The sequence below is a fragment of the Capsicum annuum genome, chromosome 12 (genome assembly GCF_002878395.1).
Source record: "Capsicum annuum cultivar UCD-10X-F1 chromosome 12, UCD10Xv1.1, whole genome shotgun sequence".
NCBI classification, from domain to species: domain Eukaryota; kingdom Viridiplantae; phylum Streptophyta; class Magnoliopsida; order Solanales; family Solanaceae; genus Capsicum; species Capsicum annuum.
Genome location: NC_061122.1, coordinates 226032796 through 226048700, shown reverse-complemented (window position 1 = coordinate 226048700; position 15905 = coordinate 226032796). Strand labels below are relative to the sequence as shown.

General features: G+C 35.1%; 2 protein-coding genes across 8 annotated transcripts; one reads left to right on the top strand and one right to left on the bottom strand.

Moving 5' to 3' along the window:
• The first annotated feature begins 1489 nt into the window (after positions 1-1489).
• On the top strand, positions 1490-5686 carry LOC107850183 (ubiquitin-fold modifier 1). Of its 2 annotated transcripts, XM_016694605.2 has the most exons (4): positions 1490-1788; positions 2049-2146; positions 3592-3624; positions 5425-5686. In XM_016694605.2, the coding sequence occupies exons 1-4, from the start codon at positions 1703-1705 to the stop codon at positions 5502-5504; spliced, it is 297 nt and encodes a 98-aa protein (XP_016550091.1). In that variant the 5' UTR covers positions 1490-1702; the 3' UTR covers positions 5505-5686. The 2 variants fall into 2 exon arrangements, with proteins under 2 accessions (XP_016550091.1, XP_016550092.1); XM_016694606.2 differs by lacking the exon at positions 3592-3624.
• A 126-nt stretch (positions 5687-5812) lies between these two features.
• LOC107850184 (protein BREVIS RADIX) lies at positions 5813-15266 on the bottom strand. 6 transcript variants are annotated; one of them, XM_047401239.1, is made up of 7 exons: positions 14931-15266; positions 14716-14807; positions 9613-9733; positions 8169-8533; positions 7171-7300; positions 6327-6589; positions 5813-6139 (listed from the first exon to the last, which is right to left on the bottom strand). In XM_047401239.1, the coding sequence occupies exons 3-7, from the start codon at positions 9628-9630 to the stop codon at positions 6061-6063; spliced, it is 855 nt and encodes a 284-aa protein (XP_047257195.1). In that variant the 5' UTR covers positions 9631-9733; positions 14716-14807; positions 14931-15266; the 3' UTR covers positions 5813-6060. The 6 variants fall into 6 exon arrangements, with proteins under 6 accessions (XP_047257195.1, XP_016550095.2, XP_016550100.2 ...); XM_016694609.2 differs by having other exon boundaries at positions 9560-9733; positions 14931-15265; XM_016694614.2 differs by lacking the exon at positions 14716-14807.
• Positions 15267-15905: the final 639 nt, after the last annotated feature.

Here is a 15905-nt window from a genome sequence, read left to right as displayed (position 1 = left end):
CTTTTTTTTTGTCAAATAGCCCCTCATTTTTTTGATTTTTATGATGATTTTGTCATATTTTATTCCCTTCCGAGCAGATTAATTGATCATTTAAAGTTATCCGACGCGCATCTTGATGGGGCATGCTACCAGATTTTCTGATGGTTTTGTAGCCAAAGCTTTGTTGGACTCTCTTGCTGTCCGAGCTTAATACAGATCTGAGCCTCTATTTTCTCTATTCAGCTTGGATTTGTTTTATATTTAGGGCGTGTTTGGTATGAAGGATGGTCCTTGGTCCTGAGCCGGGGGGTCTATCGAAAACAGCCTCTCTACCCCCGTCGGGGTAGTGGTATGGACTGCGTACATTTTACCCTCCCCAGACCCCACTATGTGGGAATATACTGGGTATGTTGTTGTTGTTGTATTTATTTTTTCATTTACATCTCCTTTCTCTTCTCTCTTATTTCTTTCTTTTCTTCAATGGTGCTCCATTGTTATTCCATTATTGAGTTGGAAATAAATTATCTTTAATACAATCAATTCAATTACATCAATTTGACTCAATTTCAACATACACACACCAAATGTGTCTTCTTCAATTCTATCAAAATAGCAAAATTAACCCACCATTGCCATTGTCAACCAAATCACTATTGTCGCCGGAAGGAAATTTGTCGGCACAATATTATAATAATTGAAATTTCGAATTCTCAAGAAATCAGTGAAAATTATTTTCTCAAATTATGATTTTTTTATTTTTTTTTAAATGATACATTTTGAAGTTTTTTGTAGTTGACAATAGGAAGAAAGATATTCCAGAAAGTTGAATTCTTTGTCATCTGGAATCTTATCAACACACATATATAAGAATCTGTTTTCACAATCGAGCAAGTTGCTTGTAGTGGGGGGGTTTGGAAACAAGCATGTGCTTGTGAATTGATGGAGATCTGATCGAGCTCATAGCGATCCTTACTAGTTGTTTGTGTGTTCTGGAGTGTGATAATAAAGTGTTTTGGTTTTAAGTAGATGCTTTGTTTCGTTATTTTTAGTTTAAGGGTTGTGTTTTTTGTTTAAGCCTATGATGGATGAAGGTACATGCAACACGAATGCACTGTCTCATTTTCTTACAAAGACATATGAAATGGTGGATGATCCATTCTGTGCTGTCATTGTCTCCTGGAGTTCGAGTAATAAAAGTTTCATTGTATGGAATCCTTCAAATTTTTCAAGGAATTTGTTGCCTAGATACTTCAAGCACAATATTTTTTTCCCAAATGGCTTCTACAATTGCAGCCAAATTTTAAGAATTAAAGATTTTAGTGAAAAAATGATGAAAAGAATAAGAATAAAGAAGAAAGTATAAAAAAATAATTTTAAATAAAAAATAAACATGTAAATATGAGATTGATACGTGTATTATACTCTATACTCTAAAAACTGGATATAACATTTCGTAAGAATTAATTTCACTTTAAAAAAATCTAAAAATAAAGTTTCAGATAGATATTTTTTCGAGTATTATCCCATAAAAAAATATTTGTGGTACAACCAAATGTAAAGTGTCAAGCCATTTTTACTTGGTTAGATAGGCAATTACATGACAACACAATAAGAACAAACGTGTTATGCTGTGCTGTACATTTGCTGCTTCTTTTCTACGCCCATAAATCCCCCTATAAATTCAATTACCGATCAATTTTCTCCGTCGCATTCTCATACAAAAATGGCGTCCACCGGCGGCGGAGGAGGAGGAGGAAAAGTTTCGTTCAAAGTCACTCTAACTTCCGATCCCAAATTGCCTTTCAAAGTGTATGTAATTTACTTAAAACCTTTCGAATTTCGAGATTCAAACAAAGAATATTTTTATTAATTTTTTCATATATCTTTTTAGCTAGTTTATAAATATATAATTTTTTTTTCAAAAAATTTGAAGATTTTATGTTCAAATTCAGCTCGAACTTAAATTATTTAACTCTCGGAATTCGAATTGCGCCGTGTAACGTAGATAGTATTTTTGATTTCTGATTCTCTCACCTTATTTGTGTGTGTATTTTTTTTTTTTTGCGCAGTTTTAGCGTTCCGGAAGCTGCTCCGTTTACGGCTGTGCTGAAATTTGCTGCGGAGGAATTCAAAGTGCCTCCACAAACTAGCGCCATTATCACTAATGGTATGATTTATTTATTTTTTGTTGTTGTTGTGGAGCACTGGATTATTTGTACTGAATTTTTATTTATTTGTTAAATTAGTTATGTTGTTTGATTAGATTAAATCAGGAGCAGTAATAAAACTTGTAAACTTTTATTTTGATCAAATTGCCTAGTAGTTTCACTACGCCCTTTGAGTTTCGTTATTATCTGTTGTTTTTAATGCTTAAACTATGTACTCTTGTTAGATTACTGTTCACGATGGCTTGTCACGTTGTCTATAGTATTTTGCGGTGGATTTTTTTTTTATCTTTGTTATTTTTTTATATTTTTTTTTGTGCTTTGGATTGCTTTTTTCACGAGCAATGAACGTATATCAGAAACAAGCTCTCTACCTTACCTTGAAGGTAGATGTAAGGTCTACATGCATTCTACCATCTCCAGATCCCACTTGGTGGGATTACATTGGGTATGTTGTTTTTGCTGAGTTGTTTCATTTGAGGGCGTAGCTAGAAGGTCACCTACGTCTTTAGCCAAACCCAATAGATATAAGAAATCCACTAAATATGTACATAAATTAAGCACTCAAGGGTGTGATCTAGTGACAAACAAAGTGGGTTGAGCACTATAAGGTCTGAGGTTCGCATTCCAATGGTGACAAGAATATTAGATGGTTTCTTTTCATCTGTTCTAGTCTTGGTGAATAGAGTTATCTGGTACCTGCTTCATCCCAACGGAGACTAAAAACACTGGGTGATTTATTCCCATCCGTTTTAGACTTGTCTGGCACCCATTGGATCCTTGTAGAGGCCAAAAATGCTAGTCGATTTCTTTCCATATATTCTAACCTTAGTGGACGGGGTTATGTGGTACTTGTTGCTGGTTGGAGGTGGATGGTTATCAACTAAGTTGCTCGGACTCTTCAAAAATGTCTACGGTTGTGTGTCGGATCCTCCAAAAATAGTGTATTTTTGAAGGATATTTTTGGAGGATCCGACACGGGTGCGACAACATTTTTGAGAGTCCGAGCGACTTAGGTTATCAAAAACAAATGTACATTAATTAAATTGAGCACCAAGTTACTAATACCTAATGTCACACATGCAGGTATCCCATGGAATTAGTCGAGGTGCGCGCAAACTGGCCTGGACACCACGGTTATATGAATTAAAAAAAAAGAGAGACCTAATGTCACGCATAAAGTTCAAATCTTGGCGCCGCCTCTGGTTTCGCTTATAACCTTGTAGATGATTACTGTAATCGCATTAGTGAGAGCAAATAGTTATGATGTTTGAGAAAATAAACATTACTTTATGATTTTTTATTCATTAGTCTAATGAAGAGTAGGAAATATAGCTATTTGGAATTTTTTTTCTTACTTATTGTCCGTATAATTAGAAAAAAACACGGGGTTTTGCTAATGTATGTCTTGACACTATTCCTCTTGCCTTTTTATCTTATTTTGCAGATGGAGTGGGTATTAATCCTCAACAAAGTGCTGGTAACTCTACAGTTCACATGTTTATTTTATAGTTACCTCATGTATGTACTTTATGATAGTTTATTTGTTTTATGGATGATAAACAATCTGTGAAATTGGGATACATGTGAGCAAAATTCTGTGCATTGAATAGTGTCATGTAGGCGTGGATTGCTTAAAGAAATATATTTGAGCTCTTTAGTAGATTATTGATGAAATCTATATGGGATGTTTAAGACAATCAATGAGTTGTTACAAAGTTGCTTTCAGAGTGTTGATGAATAGTGATAAAGAATAGTTAAGAATCTATAGAGTTATTTCAAATAATATAAGTTTATATTGATGAGCGCTAGAATAAACTTCTCATCGCGGAGTTGTCTGTTGGTTTCCCTAGTAGGTTGCACAATGCACACTAACTGTTCTATTGGAATTTTCTATGTGAGCTTTGTGCGTTCTACCTACATAATTCAATGTGCTGTATTACAGTATTAGTCTCACCTGATGGTATATGAGATAAAGAAATGATTCTGATATGTAAAAGGATGCATGCAGATGCATACTAGACCTTAAGTTCGACGTTTTTTCGCACGGCCACTCTCTGATCTTAAGGGTTTCCCTCTCTCTAAAAAAGGATTACTTCATTGCCAGAAAATGGTGGGTTTGTTTCGCGATATTACAGGCTTGGCTTTTGTCCGTGCGCCACTGCTAGTTGTTTCATCTGCCCAAGATCTTAGTTCTTGTTTCTTCAAGTTATAATAGTAACTTTCAGGGTCTGAGCTTATGAACTAATGTGTGTGGTATCTATTTCTTTTTCCTGTTTTCTTTTTGTTTTAATATTTACCAAGGCGCTCCATCATTATTGCAATGGCCTTACTTTTCCTATTGATTGACAATTCGTAGCACCTTGATCCTCTTGGGGAAGTTTCGCTTTTTGACTTCTGAGTGCATAAATTAGTGAAAAGGATTTTTATTTCTCCATCATAGTCTGACGTTCGCAAGTTTTGCAAATCTTTTCATAACATTTGATGCATCCTCAGTTCTGATCCTCCCGTGCTTTCCCACCAACTCACCTATAACCTTCATACGAGGAATCTGCCATCAACCACCTTCACTAAAAACTTTCACGGCAAAATCAGATTCTAGTCCTTTCCTACAGGCTCCACCTCTTGCCTCTACACCTCCAAAATGTAATTTTTCATTTTCAAAATATTGGTTAAGATTTACCAGTCTTTGCCAACTAAGAAGCAACATTACTCTTAGGATGCACGGGCATGCTTGACACTTCTTACAAAGAAGTACAGAGAAAATATAGTAGAAATCCTGAGTTTGATTTGTATGTCATGCATATTCAGAAAAAGAATTTTGTGGATATTAGGAGTGCAAGAGAAATCTGAATTTAAAGTCTATGTCGTCACTTAGGAAAGTTCCGTGCCTGAGTGGTTTACGGTCTGGTCGTTGAAGTCAAAACGTGGACCGCAAGTCTGAGTTATTGGAAAGTGGAGACAAGTTAATTGACTATTGCTGACAAAAACTAGACTTCTAACCTACGAGCATGCCTAGTTACCAAGTAATTTGCTTCAAGAAGGCCTCTGTATCCATATGTTTCCGAACCATGGTTTTCACTTGCATACCGCACTGTGCATATCACATATAGTTATAATTGCATGTACTTTAGAAGTATAACTTACTTAAATTCTGCCTCTTTACTGCATTAACCAGAACGATTGATTGTGTAATCTAGTGCTGAGATGCTGCGGACTTTTTGTGTACCAAATTTGGGATCTGGTTTGCTAATTTTACATCAATTCAAATGGCTTTCAGGTAATGTCTTTCTTAAACATGGCTCTGAACTGCGGTTGATTCCTCGTGATAGGGTTGGTGCTGGCTGGATGTCATACTGAGCGCATATATGCCTGTGTATTTACGTATGCTTCTTTCCCTTCTTGAGTAGCACTTTATGGTGTACTGTGCTGCAACTTTCAATGTTGTAATGTCGAGTATAGTTTAATGTCAAACAAAATGAATAATACCCTTTTATCCATGGAGCTAATAAATATATTGTGAATTACATTATTGTTGAGAATTCTAATATGTGTTAATCTGCAATATGATATACTGATAATTTTGATATATTGGTGATAGTCAGTATTGTTTTGATGCTTAGAAAATTTGAATTTTGGAGATCCGTTATAGTAGTAGGAAACTGAAAGACAAAACAAGAACTTGCTACGTATATATACATTAAACATGAAATACTGGGTTAATGTCTTTTACCAACCAAATCTACTGTGTACGAAAAATTAGCTCAGAGACATGTTACAAACACCGATGGTGCTATTGTAGAACTCATAAAGTTCAAACCCTGGCTTCACCTAAAAGACGGCAAAATGTTACACTTTGAATATCCTGATATGTTGTGGAAAATGCTTGATAATTTAATATGGAATACATGAAGATCTAAAGATATTGTGCTTGTATCCTCTCCCAGTTCTGCTCCCACCACTGTTTCGCGTGCACCTCCCCAAATTTTTCACGGCTGAGTAAATGAAGATTAAGTTAGAGAAATGCCAGTTGAAATTGCACTATTTAAGACGCGAACTTTTCTAGACTATCCAAAAAAGAGTAGCACAAATGACTTCCCTCATACCAAACACTAGAAACGAAAAAGGTACAGAGAGGTAAAGTGACTTAACCAAGTTGGTGCATAGTAAGTGGTGAAATACCTGAATCTAACGCGACGTAGCTCTCTGGTACCATCAACTAATTGTCTGATGGTTATACATACTCCAGGCTCATCTTGTTCTATCCATTCTGACTCAATGTCACTAGCATTACTTACAGAAAGTGATGCCTCGTCTCTAGAGGAGGTCGTCGTTCTTGATGCCCCACTACCCTTTCGGAAACTAGGAACACGAGCACCTAATCCAGCATTATGTTGTTGGAATTCCCTTGCAGATCCAGGCCTTGAAGAATAATTTGAATCTCTCTGCAGAAAAAGACCTTAAAATTCAATTATTTGCGCGTTATGATGAGTTTATTACAAGTATAACTATGTGTACTGGATCTTTTTGTTGAACATTCCATGTTTGAGTATGTAATCGACAAAGTCCTGGAGGTACTTTCAGAGGGTTCAATAGAACCTAATATCTTCGATATGGAACATACATATATACTCAAAAAACCACTAGAATTTGAACAAATATTAAGTTGTGAACCCATAATTTCAAAAACCTAATGAGTCTAGTTCTAAGAACCTTAAAGATTGACACCTCGGGAAGTTTAGATCCTGAATCGTAGAAGTTGAACAGCTCGAGCTATATCTAGGTTACGTGGTTTTAAAGGTAGAATGAACATAACATTCAATGATAAGATTCACATACAAAGTTGATGGATATCAAAATGACCTTCTTTAACTGTCCACTTTTAACAGTTGAACTAATTTCTACGAAAATAGTGCATCAAATATACTATGGCTGTTCATGAATATAACTTAAGTTAATGTGCATGGATGTATAATTGGTGATCTAGATGAAACAAATCCATTAGAAGAAGGTGAAGTAGCCATACCCCATCCTCAGACTGTGAAGGTGTGTGAAGAGCATGCTTATTAAATCTCTGAACATTGTAAAGCTCCATAATTCTGTCATAATTCTCACCCCACCATCTTTGAGCTTGCCATTTGTTGAACACGTCCCGGCTTCATAGAAAAGCAACAAGTCAAAGTTAATGTCGAACAATAAAGTAGTCGTTACAACAAAGAACAACTACCATGCTTCTATTCCAAGCTAGTTGGGATTTGATTATAGGAATCTTCATTTTCGATATTCAGTTTATCAGCATTATTCGTAGAAGATTGTTTCCATATCATGTTTTCCATGTTCTCTTATTTACTAGATATAATGAGATTCTCTCTGTTGTCTGTTCCATTTTATAAGACGCCTTTTCCATTCGATCTATTCTAAAAAGAATGATGGTTTTCTGTATTTGAAAAACTGTTCCAACTCGAAGCTTTCAATTTTACCCTTTAAGGACATGTTCTTAATTATATCTTTATAAATAAAGGGCAGCCCGGTGTACTAAAGCTCCCACTATGCGCGGGGTCTGGGGAAGGGCCCCACGACGAGGGTGTATTATACGCAGCCTTACCTTGCATTTCTGCAAATCCGTGACCTCCTGGTCACATGGCACCAACTTTTTACCAGTTACTCCAAGGCTCCCTTCCTTATACCTATATAAATATCATAGCTTATTGAATACCACAAGTTTGTAAGCTTCTAAGAGTATTTGTCCTTGACCAAAGGTCTACGGGAACACCCTCTCTACCTCTCAAGGTAGGGATAAGGTATGTGTACACACTTCCTCCCCAAGACTCCACTTGTGGGATTGCAGTGGGTATGTTGTCATTGAGGAAGGGGATAAGGTATGTGTACACTTCCTTCCCAAGACCCCACTTGTGGGATTGCACTAGGTATGTTGTCGTCGTTGGTCTTGCTTAAATTCCGCGCCTTGCCTAGAACTGCCATATAAAACGAAAGGAGGGGGAGTAAGAGATGATGAATAGATACCTAAATCTGATTCTTTTAAGATCATTTCCACCATGAGGGAGAGAACCAAAAGTAATCTGAATTCCAGGTTCCACTTGTGCTGTCCATTCTTTAGCCTCCTCTTCATCTTCTAGCATCACATCACTTAATCTAGAATCAGTCCTAGCTGGTGTTTGGAGATGATGACCAGCACTTGTAAAATCCCAAGCTGGAGTAGAATTTGAACTTCCATTTTGGTAATTGTATAAAACTCCCTCAGAGATTGCATCAAACTCTGGATATGGATATGGATATGGAGATGGTCCATGCCCTTTCTTGTAATTGTTGGTAGGCATACTTGACTTGCACCTATAAGCACCAGAGACCTTCAATACAATATCCTTTATCTGCAAATGATTAAGATAAAAAGGTTCATAATAGTAAAAATATGGAGTACTGAGCATTAAGTCCAACAGTAATAGATGCTGAGTGTTGCCTAGCGGACAATGAAGTCGATGAAATTCTAATAGAAACATATGTCACAGAAAATAATACAGCAATAATATATCTAGTGTAGTTTCACATTATGAGGTATGAGGAGGGTAGAGCATATGCAGACCCTTACCCCTACCTCAGAGGTAGGAAGACCGGAAGTACACGAATCAACAAATAACAACAAAACAACAGATAGTACAACAACAACAACAAACCTAGTGTATTCCCACATAGTGATGTCCGGGGAGGGTAAGATGTACGCAGTCCATACCTCTACTTCTAAAGAAGTAGAAAGGCTGTTTCCGATAGACCCTCGGCTCGAGACACGAAATACTAAACAAATTCATAGTAAAGCATGGAACAAGATGGCATAATATAAATACGACACCCATAAGTAATAGTAAACAAAGAACAAAACAACAGATAGTAGCAAAACAAAAAAACACTACAAAACAATACAATAATCGAGGTACAAGGAATTAATATGTAGTAACAGAAATCGAAGGACAAGAAACTACAGGAGCAGATAGTATGACTACTAATGTGGCATATGGTTCTTTTAAATCTGTCTAAGAAGAAATAATACCCTTTTATATTGACATAACTTACACTGGATCCACTAAAATTACTGTAGAAGCAAAAGATTTAATTTCTTTTTGTTTATCTAAATCTTGTTGAACATAATTATCTAATAAAATAACAGGAGTGCAACAACCACAAGCAATGGTGGAGCGATAAGTACGCCATCCTTAATCAGAAGTATCGAATTCACTTTCTCGATATGGAATCGCCTTTGATAGGAAACACTTTAACTCCAAAGGTGCGACTTCTAGATTAGTCGAGCTCCAAAACAAGTACCAACAACACCAGTGGAAAACTAGAAAAAATGATGAAGTGCGCATACAAACTAACAGGAATATAGTAGGTAAGGTTAGAACCTGCTTAGTCAGGCTTTTGATAGAATCTTTAGTATTGGGAGACCCATGAATACCTTCTTCTCCACCATCATCTTCAACTTTTTGCTTACATGTAATGCATGTCAGCATCTTCTGTTCTTTTTTGTTATTCTTTTCCCTCTATTTTCCTTTGAATATTCTTCTTTGTTCTTCTAACTGCAAATGAAATATTAAATGAATCATGAAACAGCACCAACAAGAAGTGGGGTATGGGTAGGATAGAGTGTACGTCGACTTTACTACTATCTCGTGGAGATAGAGAGACTGTTTCTGAAAGATGCCCTGCTCAAGTGCAAATGAATCATGAAACAAGTGGGGTCTGGGGAGGATAGAGTGTATGCAAACTTTATTACTATCTCGCAGAGATAGAGAGACTGCTTCTGAAAGACGCCCTGCTCAAGTGCAAATGAGTCATGAAACAACAAGAAGTGGGGTTTGGGGAGGATAGAGTGTACGCAGACTTTATTACTATCTCGCGGAGATAGAGAGACTGCTTCTGAAAGACGCCCTGCTCAAGTGCAAATGAATCATGAAATAAAAAACATACTCAGTGTAATTCCACAAGTGGAGTTTGGGGAGGATAGAGTGTACGCAAACTTTACCACTACCTCGTGACGGTAAAGAGACTGTTTCTGAAAGACGCCCTGCTCAAGTGCAAATGAATCATGAAACAACAACAAAAAAAAACATACTCACTGTAATCCCACAGTGGGGTCTGGGGAAGATAGAGTGTACGCATACTTTATCGCTATCTCGTGGAAGTAGAAGTAGAGAGACTGTTTCTGAAAGCCGAACGGTCAATCATGAAGCACAAATAAACTCATATTCAACACTAATTTGTGATATTCATTTTGTGTGCTTTTGCTGACAGGATCTGTTAAGATCTTTCATTTCAAATTTAAATTACAAAAAGACTTTCCTTTAATAACAAAGTAGAGCTGTGATTTTGAATATTTTGAGATATTGAGAGAATATGCATTTATTTTCAGTCACAATCTTTTAAGGTAAAAACATTAAATAGCAAATGAAATTAATTTAACATAGAAAATCTGGATAAATTTTAGATTTTCTTAGTAGAGCTGTGATTTTGAATATTTTGAGATATTGAGAGAATATGCATTTATTTTCAGTCACAATCTTTTAAGGTAAAAACATTAAATAGCAAATGAAATTAATTTAACATAGAAAATCTGGATAAATTTTAGATTTTCTTAAATGCAGAGGTATTTGGTATGAGGTACTTTACCTCTAAATAGCACTTTTTTATGCGAAATTTGAATTAATCGAGCTTAAAATGATATTAAATATTGAATGGAAAAATCAATAAAGTTAAAATAAACTAGAAAAGTAATTCAACAAGTTAATAATTAACATGCTATACCACTTCAGTGATCATTATCAAGGATATTTGTAAGAATTAGGACCACTATGCTGAACAGAAGGGCAAGGAACACAGGACTGTAAATAGAAAAGGACAATATATTGGAGGACATAATAGATAAAAGGAAAAATTACTCAAGTTATTTTCCATTGGATTTTTTTTAAGTTGAAAGGAACTAGAAAAACTTTTAAATGTACGATGGAGTGATAAGTATTTGTTCATTTTTAACCAATTGTTTCCGATTCGAACCTCGGTATATAGGGGGAGACCTATATTCAAACTTTTGATACTTCGAAATTCATTAAATTCGATGCAGATTAGGTATAATTATATGAAAGATGTATAAAATCTGATATAAGATTTAGAAAAGAACTCAATAAGTTAAGACGATGTTGGGTTCTTTTGTTTCATGGCAGAACCTTAAAGCTTTGGACGTCAATAGTGTGTTTTAACCTTCCGAGCACCCACGACTCCTAAATCTAGGGTCCGTCACTGTCGGCATAAAATCACCTTTAGTAGCAAACAAGGGTGGAGCTAGCTTTGGGGTTAGGTGTTCATTTGAACACCCTTCGATGTAAAACTACACTATTTATTTATACATGGTTAAAATTTTATTTTACGCATATATAGTAGATGGGAAATCCCCTTCAGTTAGCTCATGTATTTACTTATTCATATTTTGAACTTTCATAATAAAAATCCTGATTCCACCACAAGTAGCGGGCGCTTTACGCCATAAGCGACACACCCTTGAGCAAATACAAATTATTTACGTGCACTCAAAGCAAATACCGAACACAAAGTGAAAAATCATGAAAAATCAAAATGAAACAAGAAAAGTAATTCAACAAAATAATTATTAACATAAAGTCACGCATACAATTTGGTGAAGGACATATGCAAAAATTAGGACCACTATGATTATGCTAACTTGTTCAACAAGGTCAAGAAAAATAGGACTTTTTTTCAACATAGAAAAGGACAATATATTAAAGAACATATATATAAAAGGAAAAATATATTGAAATTATCTTCCAAATAATAAGGGCAGCACGGTGCACTAAAGCTATTCCTACGTGCGGTGTCCGAAAAAGGATCCCACCATAAGGGTGTATCGTATGCAGCCTTATCTTGGATTTCTGTCAAAGACTGTTTCTATGGCTTGAAGCCGTGACCTCTCCTGATCACATTATTTCCAAATGAAAAGGATAATTGCTTTCCATTAAGTAGAAGCCGATATAATATTCTTGTACCTTATAGGAAAAATATTTACATTAATTAGATATTTCAAAATTGTAGTGTGTATTTTTATTTCATATTGAAGATGGTTAACTTCAACTTAAGTAATGATTGTACTACATATATTTTACACGACATAGTTGTTTTAGTAGGATTGAAGACGGTTAACAATATAGTGATGCTAGTTTTGTACTCCAATAAATTGAATAAACAATACCAAACATGGGTTGTGGGGCAGTGAATGAGGCTCCCTTAGTAAGAGGTCGAGGGTTTGACCTGGGTACGGAGAAAACTCTGTTGGAAGCGCTGCCACGTTAATGGGCCCTGTCACGCGCAATCCGAATTAATCGGGGCTCCAATACGGGCACTGACCACCAGATGAAAAACCAAAAAAAAATTGAATAAACAATGAAACAAGGACATAGCATTGTAGAGAGAGAGACCAGTTAAACCAAGTGAGAGAGAGGAAAAGGAATTTTTTTTGGAAATTTAAGTTTTGTGTATTGACAGTGTACGAAATATGCTATATTATCATGTAAATTTGACCTGCTAGTAGATTATCTATTTTTTTTAAATATTTTTTATGTAAAAGATTAAATAACCTACCATAACAGATCAATTTTATCTCATGATATAAAATATTTTTTACACTTTGGTAGCAAAAGGAAAAGGAATTTAGTAGGGGTGGGAATAGCATGCAGTAAGTAGGTATCAGAGTTGACATAGTGGTTCAGCGCTATGTCCTTTAAACAAGAGGTTAGGGGTTCGATTTCCGCCTCTGACGAATGGAGCAAATTCTGTGGCTAGTTTTCTACCGCAAAATGCGCTGATCGAGGAATGAAGAATTAGTCTTACGGCTGTCGGTTGTGGAAATACCTTGAGAAACTAAAAAAATGCGCTAACCGAAGAACAAAAGATTAATCTCATGACTGTCGTGGAAATATCTCGGAAAACCAAAAAATAAAAGTAGGCAGAAGTAGCAGAGACAGGATGTATGAAATTTGGTTTGGAGAATGAATGAGCAATCACTGTACAAATGAACTGTCCACCTTTGAAAGGGGCCATTGAATAGACAAACAGACAAGCAATTCCGTACTCTTTTATTCACAGAACTAATTAAAAAAAAAAGGAAAAAGATTAAATTTACCCTTTTATTTTTGAAAATTAATTAAATATACTCTTCATCATAATTTGAGATTAAATTTACTCTTTTATTTTTAAAAATTAATTAAATATATCTTTCATATTTTGGAGTCAAATTTACCTTCGATGTCATATTTTGAGATCATATTTACCCTCATAATTAAGAAACCTAATCTTGTTAGAAAAACTTGACCAACAGAACTGAAGAGGGATATATCTACTTGTATCTCTTTTTTGGCTCGAGTCGGATCGAGCGGGTTAAATTATGGTACGTCTTATTTTTAAAAAGCGAAACATTTAATGTTTATTTAGGAATTTTTATTAAAAAAATAATAAATGTGAAAAGTTTTTTAAATAAATTTAACCCAATGTATAACAAAGGATATAATTAACCAATTATTCAAAATAAAAGAATAAATTTAACCCTTTCCAAAAATAAATAACAACACCCAAACGACTCAAAAAAGTTTAGTTTAGGGGTCCAAATATAGCCCGTGTAACAACTTTGTTGAAAATTTGTAATATTCAATTGACGACCTATTTTTATCTGCAACGAAAATCTTGGAGTAATTAGCAAAGTTATTATTGTGTGCTCAAAAGATAAGGTGTATGTGCACCTTATACCTTGTACATATTCAGAAGTGGGACAACAATAATAACATATTCAATGTTATTTCATAACTTAGAAAAAATGCAGAGGAAAATCCTTAAGCAAGTCGTCGTTCTGATATCAAATCAAATCAACAAAAACATACCTCGTGTATTCTCATAAAGTGAGATCCGAGGAGGGTAAAGTGTATGCATTCCATACCACTAATTCAGATGAAGTAGAGAGCCTATTTTCGATAGACCCTCAGCTTAGAACAAATAACAGTATAACAAACAAAAAAGCATATTAAAAATGAACAATAAAATGAGATAACACACTGCTATATATGAAAAAAACGACACCGATAAAGTAATGCTATAAACTAGATATTCAAGATCACAAACATCATCAGAACATTACGAATAAGAAACTACAGGCACAGATACAAATAAAGGACTCCTCCCTATTATTGCGGACGTACTCCTACCCACTAACCCCCGCTTCAGTTCGCATTCTTCACACCTTCGTATAAAGGATCAGTTCCTCCATAAGCTGTAACCGCTTATCACCTCTCTCTATCTCTAATATTTCTCTGGCCTATCTCTACCCCATCTAAAATCATCCATGGTCAGCCCTTCACACCTTCGTACTGAAGCATCCGTACACCTCCTCATGATTAAAAAAAAAAAAAAAAAAAAATATTTGAAAAATGGCGGTTAAAATCATATGCTCTCACTCTCTAAATAGCAATATAGCATACATAAACTGGAGTTGAAAAATTCATACCTTACATAGCAACTGGAGCTGATAATCAACAGAAAATCATGGGTAAAAATGGCGTCGATTGCAAAATCGAGGTAAAATGCAGTGGAAAATCCCTAAGCAAGTCGTTCATATATCAAATCAAAAATAACATCGAAAATATTTGAAAATTCCTACTTAAAAAAAAAAATAGGAATATTGTTGCAGTGAATTAAATGGAGGCCAGGAAAATTTCATACCTTACATAGCTACTGGAGCTGATAATCATCTAAAAATCCTCGTTTCGTCGAAATTCGGCTTAATTTTTCAACCAAAAAGAATTTTTTTTTTTCTAAAAATCACCGGTCAAATCGAATCAAATAACAGCAAATAGCTACTTAAACTGGAATGAAATAGTGAAGTAGCTGAAAATCACCGGTAAAAATGGCGTCGATAGCAATAATCTGCTTTACTCTGTTCTTCTTACACATTAAAAAGCAACGAGAGAAAATGCAGTGGAAAATCGTTGAGATTTCTTTGAAGAATGAAACAGAAAATCTGAATGGAGACAAAAGGGATATAAACAACTCGTGGGAAGTGTTAAGAGAGGAATTTATAGACCAAAGAGAGCTGCGGTGGAAAAATAAGTACTCTTTTACGGGTCGTTTTGGTACGTGGGATAAGTAGATACACACGTTTTACGTTTCATTTACATGAGACCCCCATGTAGATGCCACGTGGAATGTGTATGTCGATTTATTTAATTTTGTACAAGTTTAAGTATCTGTTTATGCACACTCAAAGTTGAAGAGCACAAATACTAATTAAGATTAGATTAAAACTTAAAAGATGTGATTATGCATTGTGTCTCTCAGTTTTGTGTTCCGTGAGTATGAAGTCGCTTTTATTAGAGATTTTTTACCCCAAATGTGAAACTTCTCGTGCGTTTTTATTTAATGACAAACTCTAATATGAATATCAAACCCCGAAAACAAAAATGAAAGAAAGGAATTTATAAGAGGACGTAACGCCGTCAACATAATTTGGGTCGTTATTTAACGGAAAGCATTGGATGAGTTGTACTTTGCGCATTACTAGGGTTGTACTTTTATATGGGGTTCAATTGTTGGACCAAATGTTTTTTTGTGGTCTTGTTCATGGTGGACATGTGGGTCCCACTTGTCTACATATTAGTTTTAATTAAGTAATTTAAAAGTGGATTAGAAGAGTATTAG

Excerpts from the sequence above, each read along its gene's own strand:
- LOC107850183 (XM_016694605.2), top strand. The coding sequence starts at position 1,703 with ATGGCGTCCACCGGCGGCGGAGGAGGAGGAGGAAAAGTTTCGTTCAAA. Across the intron at positions 1,789-2,048 it reads CCCAAATTGCCTTTCAAAGT|TTTTAGCGTTCCGGAAGCTG; the intron begins GTATGTAATTTA and ends TTTTTTGCGCAG. Across the intron at positions 3,625-5,424 it reads TAATCCTCAACAAAGTGCTG|GTAATGTCTTTCTTAAACAT; the intron begins GTAACTCTACAG and ends AATGGCTTTCAG.
- LOC107850184 (XM_016694609.2), bottom strand. The coding sequence starts at position 9,667 with ATGCTGACATGCATTACATGTAAGCAAAAAGTTGAAGATGATGGTGGA. Across the intron at positions 8,534-9,559 it reads TCAAAAGCCTGACTAAGCAG|ATAAAGGATATTGTATTGAA; the intron begins GTTCTAACCTTA and ends AATCATTTGCAG. Across the intron at positions 6,140-6,326 it reads CTACGTCGCGTTAGATTCAG|CCGTGAAAAATTTGGGGAGG; the intron begins GTATTTCACCAC and ends TCATTTACTCAG.